Source organism: Panonychus citri, unplaced genomic scaffold, assembly GCF_014898815.1.
Source record: "Panonychus citri isolate SS breed McGregor unplaced genomic scaffold, ASM1489881v1 Contig00119, whole genome shotgun sequence".
NCBI lineage: Eukaryota > Metazoa > Arthropoda > Arachnida > Trombidiformes > Tetranychidae > Panonychus > Panonychus citri.
The window spans coordinates 206,139-218,523 of NW_026515524.1; the positions used below are offsets into that span (position 1 = coordinate 206,139).

Here is a 12,385-nt window from a genome sequence, read left to right on the forward strand (position 1 = left end):
GTCGTATTCTTCAGTTTGAAAACTGGTATACATTCAGGTTCATCTTCGTCATCTGAATTTTCATCATCTGATGATGAATCTCTAGCATCATCAAGCCAAGTTGAAGCAGCAGTTTTCCATTTGAATCTCTTAACTCTTTTTCTGTCAGAGTGTAAATCGCCATCTTCCAAATACCTTTCTTGTAATTGTAACAAGAGTTTTTTATCATCTCTCAATAGTTCTTTTTGATAAGATGCAGCAACATCTTTTCTCAAATTTTCGTAATCAAGAGCATCAGCTTTCTCATCAATCAGCTCTTTAAGCATTTCGTCTTCTTCTTCCTCGTCATCTGAGCTATCAGAACCTGAAACCTCAGCTTCATTGAAGAAAAAATAACTTGGTTTAACGATTTCGATTTGTTCATCATCTGAATCATCACCATCGATCATTTCTACCTCTTCTACTTCGTCTTCATCTCCTTGTTCTTGTTCTTGTTCTTCTTCCTCCTCGAATTCTTCGTCTTCGTCTTCCTCTTCTAATTTTTTTTCATCAGCTTCGTCTTCTCCAGCTGGAGCATCGTATATTTGTGATTTTTTTGTGTCACCTCCTTTATCATCTTTCTCGTTTTCAGCCTTGCCAGTTTCTTCTTCTTCTTCTTTCTTCTTCTTCTTCTTCTTCTTCTTCTTCTTCCTTTTCTTTTTCTTCCTCTTCCTCGTCATCTATAATTATTTTTTCTTGCTCCTTTTTCAAAATCAATTCTTCTTCCTCGTCTCTTTCTTCTCCATAGAATAGCTTTTTAGACTCATAATGAATGAATCTTTCCCTAAGATTTTCATTCATAGAGTTGAAGAGTTTCTCTTTGACCGAAAAAAAATTACGAGTCACAACTGGCGGGCTTGTTGTTGTGGGGACAAATTTTAAGACTTTTTGATTCAAATTAAATTCTAAACCAGCCTTGTATCGTTTAAGAGACAATGGTTGTGGAGCATTTTTATAATCTTTGAAGTTTCTACATTGAGAAAAGAAAAAGAAAACAAAACAAAAATGTAAATAAAAAAGAACATTTTCAAAAATAGAAAGATTTTCACCAAAAGATAAAAAACAAACACAAGCAATGAACACAAAAAACTTTACCTTTTCATCTTAGCAGCTTTTTCTTAAGAAAATTGAATCTCAAGATAAAAGGATAATTAAGAATAAACCACAAAAGTAAAACAATAATCAAAATTACACCAAACAATAAAAAAATTACAATATAATCAAAAAGTCTTTTTGAAAAAGATGAACAAGAAACACAAAGTATCCAAGCAAGGAAACATTAGATTGGCGCTTAAAGAATCACCTCACCGCCTGGTGAGTCAAAATTCCATCTCCATGGTAGCAAAATTACGCGGTTTTTTCAAAGACTAAAAATAAAAAACCAAAAAGAATCTTAATTGTTATAATATTTCCTCTTTCTTTTTATTTCCTACCACTTTCAGAGAGTAAAGTTCAACGCACTATTTAACCTGAACAGGTCAATATACGATGTATAGAATAATTCAAATGATTTCTTTTCATTTCCTCCAAGTTTCTCATAAAAATCCATTGATAATTCAACGGGAATTACATTAAGCTTGAATAGACTCACAGGTAACAATTAGATTTGATAGATTGTACAAATTTAAGTGATAGATGGGAAGAGAGAGAGAGAGAGAGAGAGCTTGTTGATGTTGAAGTTTTTTTTCTGTGAATTGTGATTAATTCGTAAAATTGTTGTTGTAATTTAATTCAGTTTATCACTTGGCAGCTTGTTGATAATATATTTATACAGTTTATATGTTTCTTGTTAGACTTTTAAAATTGCTTTCACTTGACAAAGATTAATAAATGAAATTGGTGTTGCTTTATAAAAGGTAACATTTTTTAAATTAGATTGTTTTTTCATCGATTGATTTGAATTGTGATCAATTTCATTAAGAATAGTTTCTGATGTTAAATTCTCATAATATTCATTATCAAGTTCATCTGAATTGTCAAATAAACTTATCGATTTTGATTGTATCATGTTAATTTTTTCAATACAACCAAGCGAATCGAGAAGTTTAATTATGTCTAACACTTGAACGGGAGGTAAAATATCAGAACATTCAATGAATAATTTTTCTTCCGTGATTCCTGGTTTAAGAAGAAGTGTTCCCAGGACGAAGGAAAGATAATTAAACAATATCGGCTTGTGAACATTTCCATATGCGTCTTTCCATAGTTTGGGTATAAAACAGATCGCTTTTGATCTGTCCGCTTCCGTTGATCCAGTTCCACTAGAATATGAATGAACTAACCAATGGTAAACATGAGACTGGTGAACAAAACGATATTTCATTACACCGACAGCATAAATTTCACCGATAGAGATCAAGTTTGTAATCGCTTCTTCAGGCCAACTTTGGTCACAAAAGTTGTAAATATCCTCTTCCGTTGCTCCGGTTTCTTGAAAGTTTGAAATAAAGTTAACAAGGTCCACATATTCATCTGGAATTATATTGTTACATGGAGATTTGGTGTCCGCTTTTTTCACCTCATGAGTACTTAATAGCTCCATAAATTTATCGGTATTCAAAGTAATATCTTTACTCGTACATAAAACTGGACACGATTTAATTGCCAGATAATCTTGACAATGTTGTTTACTAACAAAAGTGTCGTCAAAAAGTTTCTCTCGGAAACAATATAAGGCAAATCGAGAAGCCAATTTGGGATCTTCAAATATAGCACGAACGTTTTCATTTGAAGTTTTCGCAACAAGAGCAGTTGATGGCGAATCTGTCACTAGATTAGTAGATGTTGAACATTGAGGTGATGGTAAGGCTAAAGGAGGTGAATTTAGTGGTTGTGGTATTTCAGCGCGATTACGGTTTTCCAGTTTTCCTTTATCAATGAAGACAAAATTATCGGGAATCGTTATGTTAAATGTGGCCAAATTAGTGGTAAAAAGGTTTGATATAATTGGAACTTGAGTACGGACACCATTATCTTCAAATGTGAGAACTTTATCCTCAATAGGAATGGTCAATGTGTCCATGCAAAATTTAGTCTTCAATTTGAAAAGATAAGCTTGTGATATCTTATAAGGTGCAAGTCCACGAGTTTTAAATGCAACGGTAGCGCTTGTCGAAGTGGCCCATTTCCTCACTTTGGTCATGATACGATTCTTTGAAAGTCGATCGAGTACCGTTCGTATGAGTACATCAGGATAACATTGGTAAATTTTAAAAAGTGTATGTGAATAATTGTTTACCGCAGTGGATCTGTTGACTACGTGAACATTGTACATCAATGTTGACGTGATTACATTTTGAATAACGGAAACACAAATATCAACTATATTTTCTGGTTCCGTGTAGAGATCAGGTTTTTGTGGTAAAATTGAACTGTGAGATTCAATTATCTTATGATTGGCCTTTAATTGTTCCAGTGTTTCATAGGTTGGCGTCATTTGTGTTGTTGAGGCCGATGAAAGGTTCAAATGGTAAGCCTGGAATTTGGTCAATAAAATGTGAAGATATTTAAGAAAAGCACCAGACCAAGCTTTCGTATCCGATTTGGGTGTTGAAGGACGACCAATGTTTAGACTATCGATTTCATGTTTTACATCGGAAACCCATTCGATTACATTTTCTCGGGTTCTTGATTTTTTCAACATATAGTTAAGGCGACGTTGACAGGCTCGAATTGTTTTGTCCATTGAAATTTCGGGCAAATATTTGTGCAATTCGTCGCGAATTAAACTACCAGAGACACAGACAAAAGTTGGACACGATGGATCTAATAAGATTGATGCAATTCGACACATGAGAAGAAATGAATCTTCCTCTTTACTCCATTGGACTCGACGTTTTTTCATCAATTCGATCGCTTTAATATCCGTCTCATCGTATAAAAGATGACGTTTTCTCTTGGGCCTTGATAATCTTTTAGGGTCTTTAACTTTCTCAATCAATGTTGTTGATTTAGAAGATGATTTTCCTTTAGTTGACTGTTTCTTCATCTTTTTTGCCGGTGGTACCAAACTAACGGAGGTCTCATTATGATTTTCCTCTATTGACCCGTTTTCACCAACGATTGCCAAAGGTAACGAAGTTTCCTCAACATGAGTAAATGACCTTTTACGACTGGGATATTTACATTTTAGGGCTTCTAATCGAGCTCTATTATCGCTTGGGGAATAAGCGAGACTAGTTCTTAATCGACCTGAATGAGTGATAACTTCACTCATAAGATGATTTCGTATTGATGGTGAATAGGTCCAATTCCGTTGATTATGGGCAAACAGTCGAGGATCAAGTGAGCAATTATTACAATCAGCTCGAGAACAATGGTAAGATAGATCACCATTGAAAGTTTCCACATCAGCAAGAGTTTTAAAATTATAAACTTTCACAGTACCACAGTCCATAAATGATGTCGTGGTAATTATACTAATTTTAGCGGTTTCCTTTGGATATGATTCCATATAATCAAGTTTCACTAGTCCCATATGACTCAATGAATGTAATTCTTCAAATATATTGAAAATGTATTTCCTCTTGTGCATCAATTTTTTACGAAAATCACCTGGTAATTTAGTTAGAGTTAAATTACGACGATCAGGATCATTAAGGTAATCTTCTAATTCTGGTATAACATAATTGATGAAAACAATTTTAACAAATATGGATAACGGAATCCTCGGGATAATATCACCTAATGTACACCAACCTAAAAATCAAAGATGAGAATACAAATTATAATAAATTAGTTATAGACATGAGCTAACAACAGTTAATTAATGATTACCATGAGAACCGAGAATTAATTTAGGAATAAATTCTCGCCAATCTTTATAATTTCCTTGTTTTCCAACACACATCACATGGAACAGGAATTTATATAATGTCATCAATTTTTTCATCTTCGGCTCGTAACCATAACGTTTGGCAATCGACGGTTTATATTTCAACTCACAATCAAATGATTCATGAGAATCATTTCTAATTGTTGAACTTCTCGTCTTTTTATTAACTCGATTAACGTAAGAATCGTCACCAGTGGCACCAAAAAATCTGAACTTATTGGTCTCAATTCGATCTCGTACCAATGGACTATTGGCCGTGATACTTGGATCGCAAACAATTTCCAACTTGTGCTCTCTGTCTTGACAAGTTAAAAGCGTTTTAATGTACCTAACGTAACCATTTACGGCCAATTTATTGATAATTGTTTTGATTGATTTTCTATCGATGGTGTAAGGTGAATCTTTCTCTGCAGCACTGATCAGCTTTTTAAAGGTTATCAATTCGTCGAAAATTTTGTTCTTCCTCAAAGCTTCCAAGATTATTTTCGCTCTCTTCATAAAGGTTAGTGTCTCATTGGAACTAAATTCAAGAGAAATTCCTTCCAGTTCGTCAAGATTTTTTTTACTTTGTTCTACTCGATGAATTGATTGATACTTTTTAATCTTCTGTTTACCATGATCGGTCATCATGGTGGTCACTTCACCATTTCGCTCTAAAACTCTTGATAATTGTCGTATTTCCAGTTTAGGTAAACGTAAAGTTTCACCTAATTCACGAAGACTAATTCCATCCGGATTTGTACAATTGTCAATTGTTTCCAGTGCTTGGGTTGTTAATTGTCGATCAACTCGAAGTCTCTTTGGGTCGAAAGATTTAGCAAACATGGCAAAATTTCGTATCTTTTTCAATGAATAACCTTCAATCTCATTATCTCCATCTTCACCATCTTCGTCACCATCATTGTCATCATCTGATTCAGCATCAGGTTCCAAAATTTTCACCAATTTTACTTTTCGTCGGATAACCTTTTACCGGCATCAGTTTCGTCGTTATATTCATGGACTGAGAAATATTTTGTATAATTTGAGAACATGGCTTTGTACAGTTTCTTCTTGATTCCAACTTTTTCTTGCAGTTCGTAAAAATCAAATGAATAATCGGGCTCTTTTAGTAGAAAATCATTAATCTTAAGAGCAGCGATTGCCAAAGGCATTAACCGGATAAAATGAAATCTTGGTAAAGTTAAAACTAAACCGATTCTATTTTGTCCAGTTTGTCTCATCGAAATGATGTGTTGTTGTTTCTTGATTAATCCTCGTCGAAGTAAAATTTTCCGATAATAGAATAATGTTTTAGGCGATTCACGATATTTTGATGCTTCTTTACCAACAGTTACTTCACCATATTTTCGAGCTCGACCAATTTTCTCAAGAACACAATATTGCATCGGTGTTAAAGGTAGACAAGGATCAAAACAAGGTATCCTCAGGGAAAACTCTCGAAGTTTCTGACTAGCAACAATAACCAATTTTCCTCCATATTTGGTGGAAATTTCCTTGAGAGAAAAGTTTTTTTCTGCAAGAAAAGAAAAGAAAAGAAAACCAAATGTAAATCTTAATATCGCCATTCGTTTTGTGTACACAGATTTTCAATTGAGAGAGGTATTTACCTAGAATAGTTTTGGTGACATCGACTCTGGTTTCAAATGTTGTACACGAGCCACGGACAGTTCCATCGCTAATTGGTGTCACAGTGCCATAAACATCTTCGGGAACATCATCATTTTCAATACAAGCACCTGTATCTGAATTAACGTAATCGTATCGATTGTAGAGTTGAATTGTTGGTCGAGGTTGTGGAAGGCGAAACAGTTGTACATCTTTAATGGCTGCTTTTGGTACAATTATACGAAACCAAATGAATTGTCTAACATTCTCATCATCAGGATTAAGTGAAAATTTTGTATCAGATAAACGAACCCATAAACTGGATAGAGTTATGCCTTCTAATCCTTCCAAGGCAACCTCATCCAAAACAGTACCAACCAGGTCCATTTCTAAAAACAGAACAAAGAAAATAACTATTAAACGAGATTAAAATTGAAGCAAATTCTTTGTATTAAATTGTATTCATTAATTCACAAAAGAAAAACAAATTCATCCATATTTTAGCTAACAGGTTATATAGAAAAAGAAATTTAAATTTCACTTGATCAACATTTAGAAAGAAATTAAATCTAATTACCTTGTTGATTATTTGATCCTAGTAATCACCAATTAACATGCTAATCATTTAAACAAAAAACTTTAACGAATTTAAAAACAAATTAACAATTGATCAGAAAGGAATTAAAAACAAACCATGAGAATGAAATGGAAATGAATTAAAACCAAAACCCATAGAGAACATTTCATAAAGACTACACTAGATGGAGACACTTTCCATTCTTTTTCGAAACATTTTAATCACAATTACGATTCACGATTTTGATGCAAACATTGAGAAAGAACCTGATGTGCTAAAGAGACATAGAGACTCCCATTCGAGAGAGAAATTAAAAGTAATCGTACGTCCACAGAAATGACCTAGTCTGCGACATACGATCGTATGGTGACCATGAACGCATTCGTATTAGTAAATTAGTACGTATCTTGACCAATGCTGGACTACAAATTGTTAATATTAATAATACATCAGCTTTAGATCCAATCTCATGTTCACAATTTGATTTCCCTGAAAAAGTTGATCCAACAAACGAAACTGATGTTCAACAAGCGATAACTCAGCTGATCCAAAGTGGCCTTAAATTACAGGAAGAAAAGCTCAAACAGCTCGAAAATACAGTCACCAATATTCAAGAAAATTATTTCCACAACAAGTTTAGAAAACACAATCAACTAAATGTCAAACCCTTCAGAAAAATATAAACCTACTAATCTAATAAACAATTTATTAATGAACTTTGAAATTGAACGAACTGATCGATAATTGATGCAACTTGTTTCTATTAATCTGATTTATTTTTTTTCTAAGTAAATAAATTGTTTAAAATTAACTCAAATTCTAATCTCCGAAGGTCCAAATAATTGACAAATTATACTTTTCTTGGAAAAAAAGATTTAAATTATTTCAATGCTTATAACTTTCGTTGATGGTTACTGAGCATATTTTAATTGTGATAAAATAGTGATTGAAAATTGTTTTACATTTTTACAGAAATAAGATGATTACAATGATAGAATTGTGATGGAAAAGAAATGAGGTTTAATTGATGATTTTTTAAAGTTTTTCGATCCACAAAATGGATTATTTGAGAAGATAACATAGACTTTTAGTTGATCCTGGTTTAATTTTTTTTAATCTCGATACGCTTGCATCCACATTCGATTTTGTTGATAAAATATCCACAAGTTTCTTGTCTCGAAGGAGAAAATCTTGTACTGTTCTCGACTTGTTGGTTAATTTTTGTTGGAAGTGAAGAAAGCGTCAAATTAATCTTTGAATCGATATTTGAATTAGTTGCATTGGTTATCGTATTCTTTAGTTTGAAAACTGGCACACATTTAGCTTCGTATTCGCCATCCTCATCACCTGAATTTTCATCATCTGATGATGAATCTCTCGCATCATCAAGCCAAGTTGAAGCAGCAGTTTTCCATTTGAATCTCTTAACTCTTTTTTGGTCATAGTGTACATCGCCACCTTCCAAATATTTTTCTTGTAATTGTAATAAAAGTCTTTTATCATCTCTCAATAGTTCTTTTTGATAAGATGCAGCAACGTCTTTCCTTAAATTTTCGTAATCAAGAGCATCAGCTTTCTCATCAATCAGCTCTTTAAGCATTTCGTCTTCTTCTTCCTCTTCATCTGAGCTATCAGAACCTGAAACTTCAGCTTCATTGAAGAAGAAATCTCTTGGTTTAACGATTTCTTCATCATCTGAATCATCACCATCGATCATTTCTACCTGTTCTATTTCGGGTTCTTCTGTTTTATTACTTTCTATTGATGATCGAGCGACACTAGAATGTTTGGAATTGTCACCATCTTCTCCAGCCAAAATTCTTAAAGCCATGGCTTTTTCATCTTCACCCTCATCCGAATCATAAATTCGAACACGTTTACGTTTTTTACTTTTTTCTTTTTTAGACTTTCTTTTTACCTCTTCCATAAAGATGGCTTCATCTTCTGAATCATCTTCTTTTCCTCGAGGTTTTTCATCTTCCGATGGAATCTTTTCTTCCGAAGATGATGGAGGTGAGACTGGACTTGGATCGAATTCCATTTCTTCCTCTTTTACACTTACAGGTGATTTCTCTTCTTCCTCCTCCTCAGAGAAAGGATCGGGTGTAGATTCCATGGAGAATCCTGAATCACCCGATGAATTGGTTTTTTCGCTCTTCGGAATTTTAGATCCAAAACCAGATAATTTACTTTGCTTTTTGTTACCATTACCACGTCGATTTGTTGTTCGCTTTGAGCTTTTGGTCTCTTTCTTAGTTTCGGTTTTATTTTCTTTTTCCTTTTCCTTTTCTTTTTTCTCTGTTTTCACTTCTGCTTTAACATCACCATTAGAACCATTGACTGTAACACCAGAGACCAAATTCAATCGTTCCAAACGATCTGGACGAAGTTGAATATTATCATTAACAATATAAGTTAACCTATGAAAAGAAATAGAAAAAATTATATTTGATGAGACTAAAGAAAAAACGAAAAGAAAAACACAAAATCTTACCTTTGATTCTCAAGGAGACTGGACGCCTTTGAATGGATAAAAGTTGGACCAACACGAGACATTCTGAAAGAAAACAAATATTTACACAAGACTGAATAAGAATCACGAGAATCTATGAATGATTAGCACTGAGCGAGCGCTACTTTTAATCGGCTCGAAAAAGATTAGAAACTAGTTAACTATTACAAATTGAACAAGAATAAAAGTAAAAGTAGAATAAGAATTTACATGAATGATTGAAACTAATCAGAGAGAGAAAAGCAACAAGTGCCAAGTGAATTGAGTCTGAATAACAATCAAGTTTAATTCCCATAACACATTCCGTTTTCGTCTTTTTCTTCGGGTTGATTTTTGTTACATCGATTCAATTGATCATCTATAAAGATCGAATAGACTTTTAGTTGATCCTGGTTTAATTCGTTTTAATCCCAATACTTTTTTATCCACATTCGATTTTGTTGATAAAATATCCACAAGTTTCTTGTCTCGAACGAGAAAATCTTTGATTGTGCTTGACTTGTTGGTCGATTTTTTTGTTGGAATCAAAGGAAGCTTCAAATTGATCTTGGGTTCAATATTGGAATTAGTTGAATTGTTGATCGTATTCTTCAGTTTGAATACTGGAATATTTTCAGCTTCATCGTCTTCGTCATCCTCATCATCTGCATTTTCATCATCTGATGATGAATCTCTCGCATCATCAAGCCAAGTTGAATCTGCAGTTTTCCATTTGAATCTCTTAGCTCTTTTTTGGTCAGAATGCAAGTCACCATCTTCCAAATATCGTTCTTGTAATTGTAATAAAAGTCTTTTATCATCTCTCAATAATTCTTTTTGATAAGTTGTAGCAACATCTTTTCTCAGATCTTCGGAGTCAAGAGCATCAGCTTTCTCATCAATCAGCTCTTTCATCATTTCGTCTTCTTCTTCCTCGTCATCTGAGCTGTCAGAACCTGAAACTTCAGCTTCATTGAAGAAGAAATCTCTTGGTTTAACGATTTCGATTTCTTCATCATCTGAATCATCACCATCGATCATTTCTACCTCTTCTACTTCGTCTTCATCGTCTCCTTTTTCTTCTGCTTCTTCTTCTTCCTCCTCGACTTCTTCGTCTTCGTCTTCTAATTTTTCTTCATCTTCATCAGCTTCGTTTTTTTCTGCTTGAGCATCGTCTATTGGAGATTCTTTTTCGTCAATTTCTTCCTTCTCATCTTTAATTTCATCTTCATCATTGATTTTGGAGTAATCTTCTTCATCGGAGCTTTCCTCCGATATTGTTTCCAGAATTCTTTTTCTCTTTGGTTTCACAATTGTTTCCTCTTCGGGTTCCTCTGATTTAACACTTTCTGAAGATGATTGGGTGGCATCAGAATGATTTGAATCATCATCATATTTTTCATCTTTGTAATCAGCTTTACATTCGTCATCTTTTGATTCTATTTTTCGATTATTTTTCTCCCATTTCTTGTCTTCTTTTTCCTCATCTTTTACTTCTTTATCATTATGGTCTTCTTCAGCTTCGTCAAGAAAGAAGTTTTCAGGCTTATCAGTTTCTTCTTCTTCATCTTCTTCGTCCGCTTCCTCGAGTTCATCTTCATCTTCATATTCCTCTTCTTCTTCTTCTTCATCCTCATCATCTCCATCTTGGTCATTTGTTTCTTTTTCTTCGTCTTCTATTTCAACTCCTTCAAGTTCATCTATCAATATCTCTTCTTGCTCCTTTTTGAGAACCAATTCTTCTTCCTCGTCTCTTTCTTCTCCATAGAATAGCTTTTTAGACTCATAATGAATGAATCTTTCTCTACGATTTTCATTCATGGAGTTGAACAGTTTCTCTTTGAGCGAGAAAAAATTACGAGTCACAACTGGCGGGCTTGTTGTTATTGTGGGAACAGATTTTAAAACTTTTTGATACAAATTAAATTCTAAATCAGATTTATATCGTTTAAGAGACAATGGTTGTGGAGCATTTTTAAAATCTTCAAAGTTTCTATAATGATCAAAGAAAAAGAAAAAGAAAACAAAACAAGAGAAGATAAAAAAATTAATAAGATTTTCACTCAAAAGACCAAAACAAACACAAACAATGAACAGAATAAAACACAAAAATAAATAAACTTTACCTTTTCATCTTGGCAACTTTTCCTAGAGCAAATTGAGTCTCGAGATGAAAGAAAAAATTAAAAATTAACAACAAAATTAAAAACAATAATCAAAATTACACCAAACAATTAAAAAATTAAAATGTAGTCAAAAAGATGAACAAGAAACTCAAAATAAAAAGCGAGGTAAACATTAGATTGGCGCCAAAATAATCGCCGCCTGGTGAGTCACAATTCCATCTCCATGGTAACAAAATTACGCGCTTTTTTCGAAGAATAAAAATAAATAAACTTCAAAAATAATCTTAATTGTTATAATATTTCCTCTTTCTTTTTATTTCCTACCACTTTCAGAGAGTAAAGTTCAACGCACTATTTAACCTGAACAGGTCAATATACGATGTATAGAATAATTCAAATGATTTCTTTTCATTTCCTCCAAGTTTCTCATAAAAATCCATTGATAATTCAACGGGAATTACATTAAGCTTGAATAGACTCACAGGTAACAATTAGATTTGATAGATTGTACAAATTTAAGTGATAGATGGGAGAGAGAGAGAGAGAGAGAGAGAGAGAGAGAGATGAACTCGTTTGACAAACCCATCAATATGTGTATCGTAGTCTTGGTTAACGGTAAAAAAGATCGATCGACAAAAAGAATAACAAAAAAAAGTGACAACAATCAAGAAGCAAAATTAATTCTCAAACCATTGTAATCGTCATGTCATAATCGTCGTCGTCGTCGTCAC

General features: G+C 33.3%; 3 protein-coding genes across 3 annotated transcripts; all 3 read right to left on the reverse strand.

Moving 5' to 3' along the window:
- Positions 1-1,718: 1,718 nt before the first annotated feature.
- Positions 1,719-7,193, reverse strand: LOC128390375 (general transcription factor 3C polypeptide 1-like). The gene is given in 5 exon segments (XM_053350086.1): positions 1,719-4,716; positions 4,795-5,817; positions 5,820-6,368; positions 6,463-6,873; positions 7,154-7,193. Coding segments are annotated over 5 exon segments (4,932 nt in total). The 3' UTR covers positions 1,719-1,807.
- A 728-nt stretch (positions 7,194-7,921) lies between these two features.
- On the reverse strand, positions 7,922-9,900 carry LOC128390382 (claspin-like). The gene is made up of 3 exons (XM_053350092.1): positions 9,760-9,900; positions 9,532-9,594; positions 7,922-9,457 (listed from the first exon to the last, which is right to left on the reverse strand). The coding sequence occupies exons 2-3, from the start codon at positions 9,591-9,593 to the stop codon at positions 8,140-8,142; spliced, it is 1,380 nt and encodes a 459-aa protein (XP_053206067.1). The 5' UTR covers position 9,594; positions 9,760-9,900; the 3' UTR covers positions 7,922-8,139.
- On the reverse strand, positions 9,645-11,924 carry LOC128390381 (glutamic acid-rich protein-like). Its single transcript, XM_053350091.1, has 2 exons — positions 11,655-11,924; positions 9,645-11,521 (listed from the first exon to the last, which is right to left on the reverse strand). Exons 1-2 carry the CDS (start codon positions 11,660-11,662, stop codon positions 9,904-9,906), a joined length of 1,626 nt encoding a protein of 541 aa, XP_053206066.1. The 5' UTR covers positions 11,663-11,924; the 3' UTR covers positions 9,645-9,903.
- Positions 11,925-12,385: the final 461 nt, after the last annotated feature.